Genomic DNA, 17,292 nt, shown 5'->3' with positions numbered 1-17,292 from the left:
ACAAAGAATGACAGATCTGTCCAAGAAAGAAAAAAAAAAAAAACACAGACCTTTTCATGCTGATTTTTGAGACTGGGACATTCCTAGGAGGAACTCTGTTGGTAAAAGCGATGTTTGATTGTGGGCAGAAATCCCAGGTGTAACAAACGCTCATTTAACAAGGCCATGTGCTGGCCGTTGTGCAGTTCTCAGGCCCGATCATTCAGCGGTTCGATAGGTGCTGATTAATTTGTTGACGATACACCAAAGCTTCACGCCAGCTTCAGCGGGCAGCCAGGAAGTCGATAACACAAAATCAATGCGATACGGCGGTTGGGATTAAGGGAAGAGAGTCACAACGTGACTTTAACGGTCTTCTACTCATCTGGGGACAGGTCCAGCGTTGTCTTTGCCAGATCTAACCAAAGGTAAACGTTCCCCTCGCACATACATGCTAGTCGTTCCTGACTCTAGGGGGCGGTGCTCATCTCCATTTCAAAGCCGAAGAGCCAGCGCTGTCCAAAGACATCTCCGTGGTCATGTGGCCAGCATGACTCAACGCCGAAGGGGCACAGAACACTGTTAGCTTCCCACCGAAGGTGGCTCCTATTTTTCTACTTGCATTTTTGATTTGCTTTCGAAAAAGCTAGGTTGGCAGAAGCTGGGACAAGTCACGGGAGCTCACTCCATTATGCAGCGCTAGGGATTCGAACGCTGAACTGCTGACCTTTCTGATCGACAAGCTCAGCGTCTTAGCCACTGAGCCACCAAGCCCAGATGTAGGTTTCCCCTAATGTGGCCAGATGCGTCTGGGCCCCAGGGGAGATGCCCTACTTCTTCTGGAACGTCTCCTAACTGGACCTGGGCTTCACGTTGGGCCAATGTTGTCTTAGCAATCAAGTAGCATTTGGAGTAAACTCCGTGGCTGGTACTCCAGGCCTACAACATCCTGTTGATAATTAAGAATGGGCCTTGCTGATGTCAACTCATCCTCACAATTTTTGGTTCTGCACTAGGCCGAACCGGTTGTTAAATGATGTGAAGCCAACCTCTCGACTTACGTCCACAATGGAGTCCAAAGCCTCTGTCCCTAAGTGAGACAATTAAGTAAATTTCATTCCAGTGAGTTAAGTCGTCAAGTGGGTTTTGCCCCAACGTTACGACGTCTCTCCCCCCACGTTCGTTAAGCGAATTGCCGTGGTTTGCTCTATTAGTAACATGGCCGTTAAGTGAATCTGGCTTCCCCCGTGGGCTCTGCTTGTCAGGAGGTCACAAAAGGGGAATTGCGTGACCTCGGGAGACAGCGACGGTTTTAAATCTGAGTCCTTTCCCAAGCGTCTTCATTTTGCTCTTGCGGTAATGGTCGTAAGTGTGAAACATGATCGTGAGCCCCTTTTTTCAGCAATGACATCTCTTTGGTCACTAAACAAACTTGTACTTCAAGGATTCTTCCAAGTCCTCTCCATTCCTCAATGGGTCTCAGCCCCCCCCCCCCCCAATTCTCTCTTCTCATCCTTGAAACTCGAGTCTGGCTTTTTTTAAAGAAGCATCAGCTTTAGCGGGGGGGGGGAGTTATCTTCCTTCTTCTGTTTTCTCCTTCGCTCCCCTCCCTGCGAAACCGATAACCAGAGGGATATATATATATAATCTGCAGATCGCTGGGAGGCAGACGTGCCACTCGGAATTCACTTCCTTATTATTATTATTTGAAGCTGGAGGTTGTGTAGGCATGATTTCACATTATGCCACCTTATCTTGACGTTTTTTGCGGGGGCCCACCGTTGATGTACAAGGACGCAGCTGATCAAAATGGTGTGTGTGTGTGTGTGTGTGAAGCTCCCCCCCAACTTGGAGACGTGTCATCCAGATAACTTTCAAGAGATCAAAGTTCTCTCTCACTCTCTCGCTCTGTGTCTGTCTCTCTCTCTCTCCTTTCTCAAAAAAGAGAGAGAGAGAGAATAGCTGGGAGCGTCGACAGCTTTCGCGATTCTTAACCAGACGATCCCATTTGCTGGCAGAAAGGATCTGGCGGGGTCCTCACTCAAATTTCAGATCGAGAACGTGGTTTGGGGGAGTCTACCCAGGTTCCAGCCAGTAGTCTCGTGGTAGAGCTTGAGGTGTTTGCCTAGAATGAGGGTCGGCAACCTTAAACACTCCCAAGAGCCATTGGGACCCGTTTCCCACAGAAATGAAAACACCAGGAGGCACAAAACCTGACTATTTCCTGAGCGGCCACAAAACTAGCATATATAGCTGAATTAAACGTTCTGTTTTCTTCTGCAACTTTTCTTTTCTTGGATTTATCCATGGTTGGCCTTCCGAGGTCAGGGAGCTCAATAATCACATTCTGGCGGGTGTCGCGCATTGGCAGCTGTGACGCATATTTTGAATGACAGGGAGCCGCAGCAGAGGGATGAAAGAGCCACATGCAGTTCCAGAACCGCAGTTTGCGGTTTCTGCCCTCCCCAGCCCCCAGGAGCACTCTGGAAGCCTCCTAAAGACTATGCATGGCCATTTTGGTGAAGGGGGCGGGGTTTCGGGAGGCCAAAAATGCTGTATTCAGTGTATAAGACACACCCAGATTTTCAGCCTCTTTTTTGAGGGGAAAAGATGTGTCTTATAATCTGAAAAATACGGTACTTGACAAGAAGTCAGCAGCAGATCTTCACCCTAATGAATTGATCTAATTGCCTCCTGCAAACTCCTCTCTTATTCCCTATGGGAGGGGCCATTCACCATCCACCTATCCCTTTACTCCTGAGTCGGCCCTTGTTCCTTAGCTGTTGCCTTCTTCTGGCAGCTCTGCGCATGCACATATCGGGAACAGGCTCCAGCTGTTCTTCTGCCTCACTGATCTCCAAATCCAAAGGTAGCTGATAACTGTCAGGCGGCCCTGGCCCCCTCTCTGCCTCCGACACAGAGCCTTCCCCAGACTCCAGGACTGGCCCATCTTCCTCCCCAACCTCCTCACTGTCTGACCCTGCTTGCCGCTGGTGGGCCACAACACCTGGAGTGGATATCAAGCGAGGCTTTGCGGGGTTGGAAATCCCCCTTTTCTCCCCCAAAATTTAACCTTTCAATAGAAGAGGATCCTTTGTAGCTCAGTGGTTGAACTGACGATGACTTGACCACGATCAAAATGCTTAATTAATAGCCGGGAGCGCAGAAGGAGACAAAGGTCCCCGATTTGTCCCGCCTGGCCTCAAAATGCGTCGGGGCAAAAAGGATTATCCAGCCAGAGTGGATAATACCCACAATTATCCATTAGTGCTTAATAAGGAGGAGGGGGGAGGAGGGGGCCTTTCATTGTCTGGGGCAGCGTAGGATAGCAAGGCTGACAGGGAGCCCTTGAATGGCATTAAGGATTAATAAGCCACTGGGTCTGCTGAGGAGATGGGGGTGGGGTGGGGGCTGCTTCACCCACTGAGCTTGGTGTGGCTTTGCGGCATTCGCTTTGAACCCAGACCTAAGAGAGGGAAGAGAGAGAGAGCTGGCCATTGCCTCCTTTGCTGGGTTGGGTTGAAGGAGAGACCGCTTCTGGAGGCAAGTCGTTCCACTGATGAATTGTTCTCACTGTCAGGAAATTTCTCCTTAGTTCTAAGTTGCTTCTCTCCTTGATTAGTTTCCACCCATTGCTTCTTGTCCTGCCCTCAGGTGCCCTGGAGAATAGCTTGACTCCCTCTTCTTTGTGGCAGCCCCAGAGATATTGGAAGACTGCTATCATGTCTCCCCTAGTCCTTCTTTTTATTAAACCAGACATAACCCAATTCCTGCAACCGTTCTTCATATGTTTTAGCCTCCAGTTGCATAGAATAGAATAGAATAGAATAGAATAGAATATGGAATAGAATAGAATATGGAATAGAATAGAATATGGAATAGAATAGAATATGGAATAGAATAGAATATGGAATAGAATAGAATATGGAATAGAATAGAATATGGAATAGAATAGAATATGGAATAGAATAGAATAACAGAGTTGGAAGGGACCTTGGAGATCTTCTAGTCCAACCCTCTGCTTAGGCAGATAACATTCAGAAAAATGGCTATCCAACTTCATCTTAAAAACTTCCAGTGTTGGAGCATTCACAACTTCTGGGGCAACTTCTGTTCCACTGATTAATTGTTCTCACTGTCTGGAAATTCCTCCTCAGTTCTAAGTTGCTTCTCTCCTTGATTAGTTTCCACCCATTGCTTCTTGTCCTGCCCTCAGGTGCCCTGGAGAATAGCTTGACTCCCTCTTCTTTGTGGCAACCCCTGAGATATTGGAAGACTGCTATCATGTCTCCCCTGGTCCTTCTCTTCATTAAACTAGACATACCCAGTTCCTGCAACCGTTCTTCATAGGTTTTAGTCTCCAGTCCCCTAATCCTTTTATGACTGCTACTGTGTCCCAGGGTGACATGGTCCCATTTTACGACCTTCTGACAAGCCAGGGTACAGCCAGATCCACTTCACAAGTGAGTTACTAACTTGCCATCTGCAGCGATTCACTTAAAAGGCAAAACTTGCTTAGCAAAGGTCTCACTTATAACAATCAGAAATTGTGGACTCCATTACAGTTGTACGCTGAGTGCCTTTTCCTGCTTCAATCTCTCGATTTTGTCTCCAAGGGGCAGCAGGCTTAAAATGGGTCCCAATGTGGATCCCAGCAAGGGGATCCGTTCCAGCCAGACTTCAAAAACGTGGAGATTTTGTTAGCTCAATGCCCCGACTGAACTGTCTCTCGATCTTGGCACCCATTTGCTCGTGCCCAGACCCGAGTCGGCAACCTTAAACACTTAAAGAGCCGTTTGGACCCATTTCCCAGTGAAAAAAAAACACCGGGAGCGACAAAACCCTTCCCGTGCCTGGCTATTTTCTGGGCGCCCACAAAACTAGCATATGTATTTGGAAAAGGGCGGGGGGACATGGTGGCTCAGTGGCAAAGATGCGGAGCTTGTTGATCAGAAAGGTCAGCAGTTGGGCGGTTCGAATCCCTAGCACTGCGTAGTGGAGGGAGCTCCCGTGACTTGTCCCAGCTTCTGCCAACCTAGCAGTTCGAAAGCACATTAAAAAAAAAATGCAAGTAGAGAAATAGGAACCATCTTTGGTGGGAAGGGAACAGCGTTCCGTGGGCCTTTGGCGTTGAGTCATGCTGGCCACATGGCCACGGAGACGTCTTCGGACAGCGCTGGCTCTTTGGCTTTGAAAGGGAGATGAGCACCACCCCCTAGAGTCGGAACGACTGGCACAGATGTGCGGGGGGAACCTTTTACCTTTCTTCTGAAACTTTTCATTTCTTGGATTTATCCATTTATCCATTGGCGATTATGACACATATTTTGAGCAACAGGGAGCCGCAGCCAAGGTAGGAAAGAGCCACTTGCGGCTCCAGAGCTGCAAGTGGCTGACCCCTGGCCCAGACACAGATCAAGAGACATTTTGGTCCGGATATATATACAAAATCTCTACATTTTGAAGCCCCCCCCCTCACTCTTCAAATGCTTTCGTTCCAGATGGCAGCTCTTCAGAGCCCCTTCTACGGCGATAAAATGAACCTCTTCTCCCTCTGCCAGAAGATCGAGCAGTGTGATTACCCACCTCTGCCCACCGAACATTACTCCGAGAAGGTAAGAACCTGGCTGAAGTGCAGAACTTCTGCTCGATGGGGTGGGGGGGCAGGAAGAAGCTTGCAAAGTCACGCTAGGGGAAAAAAAATGATTTCCTGTTGGATTTTCATATTGGGTCCAAATTGTGGGCTGGATTGGGGGGTCTTTGAAAGCAGGAGGTTTTCGAGGATGCCAGGGAGAGAAGGAGGGTAGGGGGACTTCAGATGAAAAGAGTTGGAAGGGACCTTGTAGATCATCTAGTTCAACACCACCAAGCAGGAGACCCTACACCATTTCTGACAGATGGTAGTCCAGTCTCTTCTTGAAAGCTTCCAATGGTGAAACATCTGAAGGCAACTTCTGTTCCATGGGTTGATTGTTCTCCCTGTCAGAAAATTCCTTCTTATTTCCAGGTTGAATGATCAGTTTCCATCCATTATTCCTTGTCTGGCCTTCAGGTGCTTTGGAAAATAGCTTGACCCCCTCCTCTCTGGGGCAGCCCCTCAAATATTGGAAGGCTGCTATCCTGTCTCCCCTGGTCCTTCTCTTCCCTAGACTAGCCATGCCCAGTTCCTGCAACCATTCTTTGTGTGTTTCAGCCTCCAGTCCTTTAATCGTCTTAGATAAATTAGAGTTGGAAGGGACTTTGTAGGTCATCTAGTCCAACCCCCTGCCCACGCAGGAGACCCTACACCATTTCTGACAGATGGCAGTCCAGTGTCTTCTTGAAAGCCTCCAGGGACGAAGCTCCCACAACTTCTGAAAGCAACTTCTGTTCCATGGGTGGATTTTTCTCCCTGTCAGAAAGTTTCTCCTTATTTCTAGGTTGAATCTCTCCTTGGTCAGTTTCCATCCATTATTCCTTGTCCGGCCTTCAGGTGCTTTGGAAAATAGCTTGACACCCTCCTCTCTGTGGCAGCCCCACAAATATTGGAAGATGCTCTCTTGTCTCCCCCGGTCCTTCTCTTCCCTAGACCAGCCATGTCCACTTCCTACAACCATTCTTCGTGTGTTTTAGCCTCCAGTCCTCTAATCATCTTAGATAAATTAGAGTTGGAAGGGACCTTGTAGGTCATCTAGTCCAACCCCCTGCCCAAGCAGGAGACCCTATACCATTTCTGACAGATGGCAGTCCAGTCTCTTCTTGAAAGCCTTTTGAAGTACCCCAATCGGGGGACTCCTAACGGGTTTTTTCCCCCCGGGTGTTTTGCCTAGCGTGGCTGGCCCCAGCCGCTCACGGTCCAGGGAGTTTTGATATCTAACATAATCTCGTTAAGTTTTTTGGGTCATTTCAAGGCAGGAATGGCTTTGTTAAGGGAGTTCAAAGAGCCCAGCTTTGCTTGATCTTAATCGCTTGTGAAATGTACCAGGTGAAAAGGGAATGCGGGGAGGTCACGCTTGGGAATTGGCTGCCTGTCAGCTTCTTCTCCGTGCCCAGGAAACACACAACAAAAAAATAAAGGCAAAGGTTCCCCTCGAACAGATGTGCTGCTCGTTCCCAACTCTAGGGGGCAGTGCTCATCTCCCATTTCAAAGCCGAAGAGCCAGCACTGTCTGAAGACGTCTCCGTGGTCATGTGGCCGGCATGACTCAACGCCGAAGGTGCATAGAACGCTATTCCCTTCCCACCAAAAGTGGCTCCTATTTTTCTACTTGCGTTTTTTACCTGCTTTTGAACTTCTAGGTGGGCAGAAGCTGGGACAAAGTCACGGGAGCTCACTCCGTTACGCAGCGCTAGGGATTCGAACCTATACCCATCTGTTCCTCTTGGATAGACCTGGCCCATTAGGAGAACCTGGCTCTGCGAGGGGACCCGAGGCAAAATGCAGGTTGTCTCTGTATTTGTACTTGACGCCTCTTCACCCATCGTGGGTATAGGCGACTTCCATGGAAATTTGACGCCACTGTGGATACGGCGATCCATGGAAGCTGTTTCGGCTGGATATACCCAAGGGGACGCCAGTCCCAAGGGTCGACAGAGCCCGATTGGTGGGAATGGGGGGCACCACGTGAAGGCCGGGTTGTCGTTTGATAGTTGAGAGGCTTTGCAATAAGCGTTGCAATGTATATTTTGCGCATCAACTATCCTTGCCCACCTTGTCTCTGGAGGAAAGAGAAAAGATAGTAACGATGGGGCCAACTTATTCTCCAAAGCAGCAGAGGGCAGGACAAGAAGCAATGGATGGAAACTAATTAAAGAGAGAAGCAACCTGGAATTAAGGAGAAACTTCCTAATAGCTAGGACAGTTAACCAGTGGAACATCTTGCCACCAGAAATTGTGAGCACTCCCATCACTGGAGGTTTTTAAGAAGAGACTGAGTGGCCCCTTGTCTTGAAATAGTATCTCCTGAGCAGAGGGTTGGACTAGAAGACCTTCAAGCTCCCTTTCTTCCTTCCTCCCTCCCTCCCTCACTGATTTTCTGTCTGAAATGGTATAAGATCTCCTGCTTGAGCAGGAGGCTGGACTAGAGGACCTCCAAGGTCCCTTCCAACTCTATTCTATTCATATTATTCTATTCAAATTATTTATTCTATTCCTAATACAACCTAATACAATAGCAGAGTTGGAAGGGACCTTGGAGGTCTTCTAGTCCAACCCCCTGCCTAGGCAGGAAACCCTATACTGTTTCAGACAAATGGCTATCCAACATCTTCTTAAAGACTTCCAGTGTTGGGGCATTCACAACTTCTGGAGGAAAATTCTGCTCCACTGATTCATTGTTCTAACTGTCAGAGTTGTCTACTCTACTCTCTATTCTATTCTAGTTTCTATTCCATTCATATTATTCAATTCTATCTTAGATAAGTTCTGTTCTGTTCTAATCTAGTCCGTTCTCCAGAACTGCTCATCTCTGGCCAGGAAGGACCAGAATCTTTGCTGTGAAGCATGCTAAACTCCCCAGTGTTTTGGCTCACAATTGAGCGCCCACAGTTTTCGGTGTCAAGCTGTTCCACGGGTTAATGAAGGAAGTTTCTCCTTCATTCCAAGTTTCTTCTCTCCTTGACCCCGCCCCTCTTTGGGGCAGCCCCACAAACACTGGAATACTGCTAATGCTTTTCTTTAAACTATCCAACCCCAAATCCTGCAGCCGTCCTTCATATGTTTTAGTCCCCTTGGTTGCTCTTCTCTGCACTTTCTCCAAAGTCACCACATCCTTTTTTGTGGTGATGAAAATGGGTTGCAGGATTCCAGGTGTTTTTTTTTTTAATCAAGAGGTATTAATACTTCACACCATCTGGATTCCATGCCTTCAAATCCAAGGAACTGGAGCGCAGGCGTAGAATCCGGCATCCCGTTGAACCTCTTCACAGCTCCATCCAAATTGCCCTGGGCAATTTATTGGACCAGAATTCAAAAAGCGGTTTGAAGAAATAACGGGGAACTTGCCTTGATTGGAAACCTTTATTAGGGCTAACCACCACAAAATACAGTAGAGAAATATTATACCTAATCCTATATATTACAACTGCGGGCAGAATAAGATACGCACAAAAATGGGAAAGCAACACAGTACACAAAGGAAGATGAAGTTGCTAAGGAAGATCTTAGAATGTGCAGAGATGAGTAAGTTGACAACGGAAATACAAGGAAAGGAGGTATCAGATTACGACTTAGTTTGGGGGAAATGGTACAACTGGCTAGATGATAGAAAGAAGAAGTGTTGGAAGTGTAAAAAAACACCAGGCACTTTTTCCTATATGTGGTAGACAGCAAGGAGGCAAAAAGATACTGGAGAATGGTACAATTATGGCTGGAACAAATGGTGGGAGATCAAATTCTGTGGAAACCAGAAATTTTCCTCCTAGGCATAATACCAGAGAGGGGTATAAGAAAGATGTGCTTTATTTAGTTATCCATGCATTGACTGCGGCACGAATAATCTATTCGTAGCATTGGAAAAAAAGAACGTATCCCATCAGAGTTAGATATAACTAGAAAAATTTTGGCCTGCGCCGAAGCAGATAGGCTCACCTGAGAATTAAAAAACAGTTGGAATATTATGAATTTGGGAACAGATTTTATTATTGGTATAAGACAAGATGATGAGACTGGAACAAATTGTAAATAATGTGATTGGATAAAAGGATGGATAATGTACTAAGTAGATTGACAACTAATGGTTGAGGTTATGTGTATATACCAGTGGTGGGATTCAGCCAGTTCACACCACTTCGGGAGAACCGGTTGTTAACTTTCTGAACAGTTTGGTGAACTGGTTGCTGGAAAAAATCATTAGGTCAGAGAACTGGTTGTTAAATTATTTGAATCTCACCACTGGTATATACTATCCAGAGGTGGGTTCCTACCAGTTCGCACCAGTTCGTTAGAACCGGTTCATCAAATCTACCGAACCGGTTAGAAGAGGTTCCACCAGAAAGCAGGCCACACCTACAGAAGAGGTTCCAAAAATTTTTGAAACCCACCACTGACACACACACAGACACACACACACACACACACACAGACTCACACAGAGAAAGAGAAAGAAAAAGAAAGAAAGAAAAAAAGAAAGAAAAAGTGAGAGAGATGAAAGGAAAAAAGGAAAAAGGGACAGAGAGACAAAAGGAAGGAGAGAGAGAGAGAGAAAGAGAGAATACATGGCTGGCAAGCCACTCCCACAAAGGAGGCCACACCCACAGAGTAGGTGAAACCCACCACTGATACTATCTGTGTGGCCACAACAGCTTCACTGCATTGCATTATTTTAAATGCAAAAATGCAAAAACAATAAAAATATATTTTAAAACAAGAAAAGAAATTGAAAGAAAGAAATTGGGAAAATGTAAAATTAAAGTATAGTAGATCAACTAAGTTATAGAGATAAGATAGGGAGTAGGAAAGATAAGTTAAGATATATTAATGTAAGAAAAGTATATACGGTATGACATAGGCAATATGATTGTCTGATATAAACGGCTAAATATGAATAACTAAGGACTTGGACATGAAAAAGAGTAAGAAACAAGGTGGCCACAAATATAAAATTAAAATGTATACAAAGGGGAACAATAACTGCAAAGACTCACCGATATGTACCTTTTTTTTTGGAATATAAGACGCACCGTTCCCCCCCCCCAAAACAGTGTGGAAATGTTGGTGTGTCTTATACACCAAATACAGCCATTTTTGGCCTCCCGAGGCTCCATTTTTTTGCAAAAAATGGGCCGTTTTTTTCACCAAACCAGGAGTTTTTGCCTCCCTCCACCCTGCAGAAGTACTCTGCAGGCTTCAGCAGGGCTAGGGGAAGATAAAAATCCCCCATTTGGGTGAAAAACGGGGGCGTTTTTGCCTTCCCCCAGCCCTGCTTAAGCCAGCAGAGTGCTCCTCGGGGCTGGAGGGGGGGAGGCAAAAACTTTTTTTTCTTACTTATGTCTTCGAAATCTTGGTGCGTCTTATACACCGGTGCGTCTTATAGTCCGAAAAATGCGGTAACTGCTATAAGACGGAACTTTTAGTTCCCGAGTTGTTTAACGTTACGTGTCTTGGTTGATGTGTTTTAAGTGTTTAAAATTAAAAATTTTAAAAAAAAAAAAAATTACCCTGGGTTGAGCCTTCCCCCCCCCCCCTGCTCTCGGCCCTCCCAGGCCATTGACCACTCCCTGGAAAGCATTGCTCCATCCACCACTCCTGGATGTGGGACAACCATCCTTCTAATTACCGTTAAAATAATTACCTCTCTGGCTGCTGAGGGGGGGAGGGCGAGATAGAAGATCAAGCGGTCGATGACTCTTTTTCCTCGGTGCCACAGGGTATACGCACCGCTTCCCGGGGCTTGTAATTAAAAGCGCCCGGTCTTTCAAGTGTGAAATGAAAAGCGTCGGAGGGGGTCGAGTGGCCCGCTGATGATGCGAGCAAAGGAGCAAGTGGTTCACCATGGGGCAGGTTGTCCATCTCAAGGAGCTTCCCTGGGCCAGAAAGCAAAGCTCTCGGCAGGAAGAAGTTTCTGGAGAACAAGTTGGGCTCCGTCAGAAGAAGATGCTGGTGAAACATCTCTCTTCTTCTTACCATCCCACCGCATGGCTCCGGCCCAATAACTCTCTGGAAAATGGCCCAAAATCCCGACAGAAATGCCAGCCAAGTATTCCTTGGGTTGGAGGACCTCCGTTGGGTGTTCTCCAAGCATTCTGGGCTCCCTCCTGGAAATTCTCATATATAGAAAGAGCAGGGGTTGGCAACCTTAAACACTCAGAGCCACAAAGGTCCTAACCGGAAGCCCCCCATTCAATTCTGAAGCCGACTGGATGTCCGGTTCCCCACCAGAGAGCAGCTCCAGAGCCACAAGTTGCTGGTCCCTGATACAGAAGATAGATGATAGATAGATAGATAGATAGATAGATAGAGAGAGAGAGAGAGAGAGAGAGAGAGAGAGAGAGAGAGAGAGAGAGAGAGAGAGAGAGAGAGAGAGAGAGAGAGATGGAGAGATAATGATGGATGGATGGAGATAGATAGATAGATAGATAGATAGATAGATAGATAGATAGATAGATGGATGGGATAGCTAGCTATATGATAGATGATAGATAGGGAGGGAGGGAGGATAGCTAACTATATGATAGATGATGATGATAGCTATAGATGGATTAGATAGATAGATGATAGATCGATCAATCGATCGATAGAGGGATAGCTAGCTATATGGTAGATAGCTGATAGGGAGGGAGGGAGGGAGGATAGCTAGCTATATGAGATAGATGATGATGATAGCTATATGATAGATAGATAATACATAGGGAGGGAGGGAGGCTAGCTAGCTATATGATAGATGATGATAGCTAGATGTATTAGATAGATAGATGATAGATAGATAGATGATAGATAGATAGATAGATAGATGATAGATAGATAGATAGATAGATATAGATAGGAGAAATGGGGGGATAGCTAGCTATATGATAGATAGATGATAGATTAATAGATAGATATAGATACACAGCCCATTTTCAGCCTGTTTTTGGCAGCAGAGGTACCGCGGGTCAGCCCTACCAGCCGACTGGGTCCGGCCCGCAAGCGTTGTTTGACACCCCTGGTCCAGATGGAAACTTGAGCGAATTGTGTGTTCACCCCCCCCCCCCTTCTTTCTTTCCTCACAGTTGCGGGAGCTGGTCAGCATGTGTATCTACCCGGATCCAGACCAGAGGCCCGATATTGGTTACGTGCACCAGTTAGCGAAACAGATGCACCTCTGGACGTCCAGCACTTGAAGCGCGGCTCCGGCGTCCCGCGAGGAGAACCGTTCCCGGCGTAGTCTTACTTAACTTCTTGTCTCAGACGAAAACCAAGCGGTGCCTCATCGAACTCAAAACAAGCGGCTTTTGAGTGGAGTCGAGCCGCCAATTTAGGGAGATCCTTCCACCATTTCTGTACAGGCGCCCAGCGGGTGGATCTGATCCCAGCCACAGGCTGTACAGTGCGGCAGCCAGCATGAGTTGCGTTGCCTCTTCCGAAAACGGATAACATGTTACCGATGTAGATCTCGTGTTTTGTTTTGTTGTTGTTTTTTTAAAAGATCCTTTCTTCAAACTGTTTTGTGTGTAATCTAAGTTAGGCTTTGTAAAACAAAGGTTTTCTGGTTGGTGTATTTTTGACGTACCCCTTGTGTATCTTTTAACGAATGTGAAATATTGGGGCAATGAATCCCTTTGGGAAAATCACTTTAATCCTAACGTTAAGAATTGCAATAGATTTTTTTTTTTCGGGGAAGGGGGGAGGCGTAATGTGTATAACTGCTCCTTTGCTTCTTCTAGCAGTGGTTATTAGCAAGTTCAGATTTTAAGTTCGTGTATTTTTTTTTTTAAAAAAAACACCAAACAAGACATCCGACCTGCGTTTTTAATTTTCGTTCGTTATTTCTCTCCGTTGCAAGAGAACGGTATGACGGAGGAGGAGAAGACTGAATTTTTATTTTCCAATAAACCCTAGAATGATTTATTTTGCAGCGTGTGTCGTCAGCTGAGACCAGGCGGACTTTCAAACCAAAGGGAATGTCATTGCGTTTTGTCACCGTTTTTTTTCCCGGTTCAAGATCGCTGCGGCCGGGGAGCGATCTGACTACAGCCGCTGGGGATACCGTTTTCTAAAGCCCATCTCCCGCCAGGGTTGAACCCCTAAATAAAATTCAGGGCACTCCCCCCACCCCCCTAAGGGCCTCGGAACCAAGTGTAAGTCTGAAGCAAAATGATGCTGAATACCCAGAGCGGTGTGGCCTGCTATTTTTTTTTTTTTTTACTGTGAAAACTCATTTACCAATGTGAATACTTTTTAAGCAAGCTGATCTGAAGGAAAACAAAACGGGAAAAAAAATATCCAGATGTAAGCGTTCCGGAGATGTACGGCTTAAGTTTTTTTAAAAATTTGACGGAGCCTTACCTCTGGGATCACCATACCATGCAACCATTGGGGGGGAAGGGGTAGTCTTAAGCTGCTTTCTGCAGGCCACTTTATTAGAGCAGGAGGAAGAGGCAGAAAAGTTTTTTTTCTTCTGGAAAGATGATTAAAGATACCTCCTACCGGCAGGTTTTTTTTTTTTTTTTTGCATCTCTGGGTTCTTTGAAAAAAGCAAACTTAAGCCACCGGTTTGGAACGAAGGGTTTTAAGAAGGGCCAAACTGAGAGGTAGGGCAGGTGGGATGTGGGGATGACCAAAGGCCCAGGAAAAGTTTATTCGTGAAGACCTTGCAAACCGGCTCCCAACTGTAGATATCTGCAGGTGATATTTGGGGGTGGGGTGGGGGGATGCTACCTAGCCTTGGGGGTAACAACTCTGGAAAAGTTTTAGGCTGTTGGGGGATTTCGACTCCACCTGACTATGTGCTCTTTCTCTCTTGCTTTCTTTCTCGTGTTCCATTAAGGCCTCCTCTTGTGCTTAAGTTGTCATCCTTTTGGCGAAAGGGGGGGGGGGGGAGGCAATTGTAAATTTTTAGGCAAGATTTAAAATGATTTACCAAATAAAAGTTTCCTTCGTAAAAAGAAAACGGTCCCCGGCATTGAGTTGGTGTCGACGAGGGGCTTAAAACTAGCACCTTTCACAGTCTACTTTGCTCGGTCGGAGAGCATAGTTAAAGCCAGGTAGTTCTCTGACTTACGACCACAATGGAGCCCAAATTTTACGTTGCTAAGCAAAGATGGTGGCGAAGGGAGCCTTTTTCAGTTAAGGGAGCTTTGTCCCCTTTTTTACGACTTTTCTTGCCACCGTTGGTTAATGAATCACTACAGTGGGTTAAGTGAGTGACACAGTTGTAAAGTGAATCTGGCTTCCCCGTTGTCTTGGGCCCGTCATGTGACCTCCAGGATCCTGAAACCGTCATAAGTCCAGGCCGTTAAAATAATTACCTCTCTGGCTGCTGAGACCATTAGTTTGCTTAATGGGTTTGTGACCTTCTGAGACTCCTTGCCAAGTTCTGCCTGGCAGCTCTCCAAGCCAGATAAGGTTTGTGACCGTAAATCCTCCCTTGAAAGACTTTGCTGGATGTGAATGAGCAGAATTCACAATAAATTAATTAAAGGGGTTTTTGTCGGGCCCAGGAGTTTGCTTCATGCTCTTGGGAAGCCTTGGTCAGAACAATAACCCAACTTGGAAAAGTCACTAAGCGAAAGTTGTAAGTCAAGGAGGACCCCCCTGTATTCAAACCCCTAAAGCTTACATCACAACAGGTAGAGGATGATGGGCTTGGACACTCTTCCCTGCCCTCCTCCAAATTGCAAGAACCAACCCATCCTGTTCTCATTATTTGTTTTATTCGTTTGGTTAATTGTAACATTCTCAAAAAATGATTTCGACTTCGAAGGAATACTCTCGGTCCCCTAACCGTGTCACCGGACTCTCCGGCGGGGAATCAGGATGTGTCCATGGTCTGCACCGTCTCCTCAGCCACTTCCAGTTCCAGACGGATCACCTTTTCCGACAGGACCCCCGTCGTGCCCTTCTCACAACGGTATTTTCCTTGCCTGTCGAGGAGTAAAAAGGCACCGTCACAAAAGCTTTGCGGGTCTGAGTAACTTACCAGGCTGGCAAGCAAGACTTTTCCCCCCTGAGAATTTAGGGAATCTTGAGGACTATAACCACGTGTGGACTTCTTGTGCCTGGGGAGATTCTCCATGGGCTTGTGGTTATCCCCAAGGTGCTTTCCCCCCCTCCCAAAAGGCTTTCCCCCCCCTCCCAAAAGGCTTCCCCCCCCCTTGAGGACGTTTCGCTTCTCATGCGAGAAGCTTCAGTTCTGACGGAACATGAACTTTCCCACGCCCCCAACCGTTCAGCCAGAACTGAGAAAGCTTCTGGGATGATAAGCGAAACATCTTCAAGCAAAAACGAAGAAAGTTCCTCTGCCAGATTTTGCAAGGTGGGTCGTGAAAAAAAGGGCATGTTGATACCACTGCAAAAGTTTTCAGGCCGCATCCTGGACAGGAGCTGAAACCTTCGCGTGGCCCACTCAGCCTCGTGTCCCATAGCCTGAATTCCTCCGTGGCAGCCTTTGAGCAATGAAGTCGATGCATCGATTAATCGTTTGCAGACTATCCCACAGGTGCTTTTTTTTCCAAGAGTCGATTGGACTTTGTTTTTCTTTGAAGAGTTCGCTTCTCATCCAAGAAGCTTCTTCAGTTCTGACTGAAGGATTTATGTTCAGTCAGAACTGAAGAAACTGAGAAGCAAAAGGTCTTCAAGGACGCACAAAGAAGTTCAGTCGCCTCTCGAAATTCTCGGATGACCGAGAATCTCCGTAGACATTTGCAGGCTACCTTAGACAGCAAGTCCTTGAGTTACAACCACAATTGAGCCCGACATGGGTGTTGCTAAGCGAGGCATGGGTTCAGTGAGTTTTGCCCCATTGTACGACTTCCCTTGCCACCATTGTTAAGCGAATCGCTGTAATTAAGTTAGGAACATAGTTGTTAAGTGAATCTGGCTTCCTCATTGTCTGAAGGTCGCAAAAGCGGATCACACGACCTCTGACACAATGCAACTGTCGTAAATACAAGTCAGGTGCCAACAATCTGAGTTTTGGTCACGAGGATGCCGCAACCGTCTTAAGTGTGGGGAAAAAACGGTTGTAAGTCACTTTTTTCTGTGCCGTTCTAACTTCGGTCACTGAAATGTTGTAAGTCGAGAACTACCTTTGGTTATTATTGTGCTCCAAGGTTTTTCACCCCCGTTTGCAAGGCCTCCAGACCACTGTCCCCAAGGAGGCCTTTTGCACATCCATTGCAACCCTAAGCAAAAGAAACCCTTCTGGTTCACACAAACACACACACACATCTCACCTTTCCCCCTTTTTGTTGGGTGTGTTGAACGGACGGAGGAAGTCCAGCTTGTTCTTGCTAATGACACAGATATCAATATTACTGCCCGAGCCCAGGTCATTAAAGATGCCGGCTGCAATAGCGTCTCTCACAAGCTGTTTGGCCTCTTCTTCCTGGGGGGAGGGAGGGGGAAGGAGGAGAGGGGAAAAAATAGCAATATCCCTTAGACTTATATACTGCTTTACAGTGTTTTACAGCCCTCTCTAAGTGGTTTACATAGTCAGCCTCTTGTCCCAACAATCTGGGTCCTCATTTGACCCACAACGGAAGGATAGAAGGACTGAGTCAACCTTGAGCTGGTCAGAATAAAACTGCTGGCAGTGGGCAGAATTAGCCTGCAATGCTGCAGTCTAACCACAGTGCTTCTATGGCAGATGACTAGATAGATGATAGATGATAGATGATAGATAGATAGATAGATAG

General features: G+C 46.5%; 2 protein-coding genes across 5 annotated transcripts in view; one reads left to right on the top strand and one right to left on the bottom strand.

The window, feature by feature from the left end:
- The window catches only part of NEK6 (NIMA related kinase 6), a 76,296-nt gene extending 62,792 nt beyond the window's left edge, over positions 1-13,504 (top strand). For all 4 annotated transcript variants that reach the window (XM_087704569.1, XM_087704567.1, XM_087704570.1 and 1 more), the window contains exons 9-10: positions 5,481-5,594; positions 12,667-13,504. In XM_087704569.1, the coding sequence (XP_087560695.1) occupies positions 5,481-5,594; positions 12,667-12,777 (225 nt within the window). In that variant the 3' untranslated portion in view covers positions 12,778-13,504. The remainder of the gene's footprint in view (positions 1-5,480; positions 5,595-12,666) is intronic.
- Positions 13,505-15,292: 1,788 nt separating this feature from the next.
- The window catches only part of PSMB7 (proteasome 20S subunit beta 7), a 33,678-nt gene continuing 31,678 nt past the window's right edge, over positions 15,293-17,292 (bottom strand). The window contains exons 7-8 of the mRNA XM_087704571.1: positions 16,831-16,982; positions 15,293-15,519 (exon numbers count right to left, since the gene is read on the bottom strand). Of these exons, the coding sequence (XP_087560697.1) occupies positions 15,408-15,519; positions 16,831-16,982 (264 nt within the window). The 3' untranslated portion in view covers positions 15,293-15,407. The remainder of the gene's footprint in view (positions 15,520-16,830; positions 16,983-17,292) is intronic.

Source organism: Thamnophis sirtalis, unplaced genomic scaffold (assembly GCF_051295495.1).
Source record: "Thamnophis sirtalis isolate CommonGarterSnake01/CBP01778 unplaced genomic scaffold, rThaSir2_p1.2 scaffold_2, whole genome shotgun sequence".
Classification (NCBI taxonomy): domain Eukaryota; kingdom Metazoa; phylum Chordata; class Lepidosauria; order Squamata; family Natricidae; genus Thamnophis; species Thamnophis sirtalis.
This window is presented reverse-complemented; position numbering and strand designations above follow the sequence as displayed.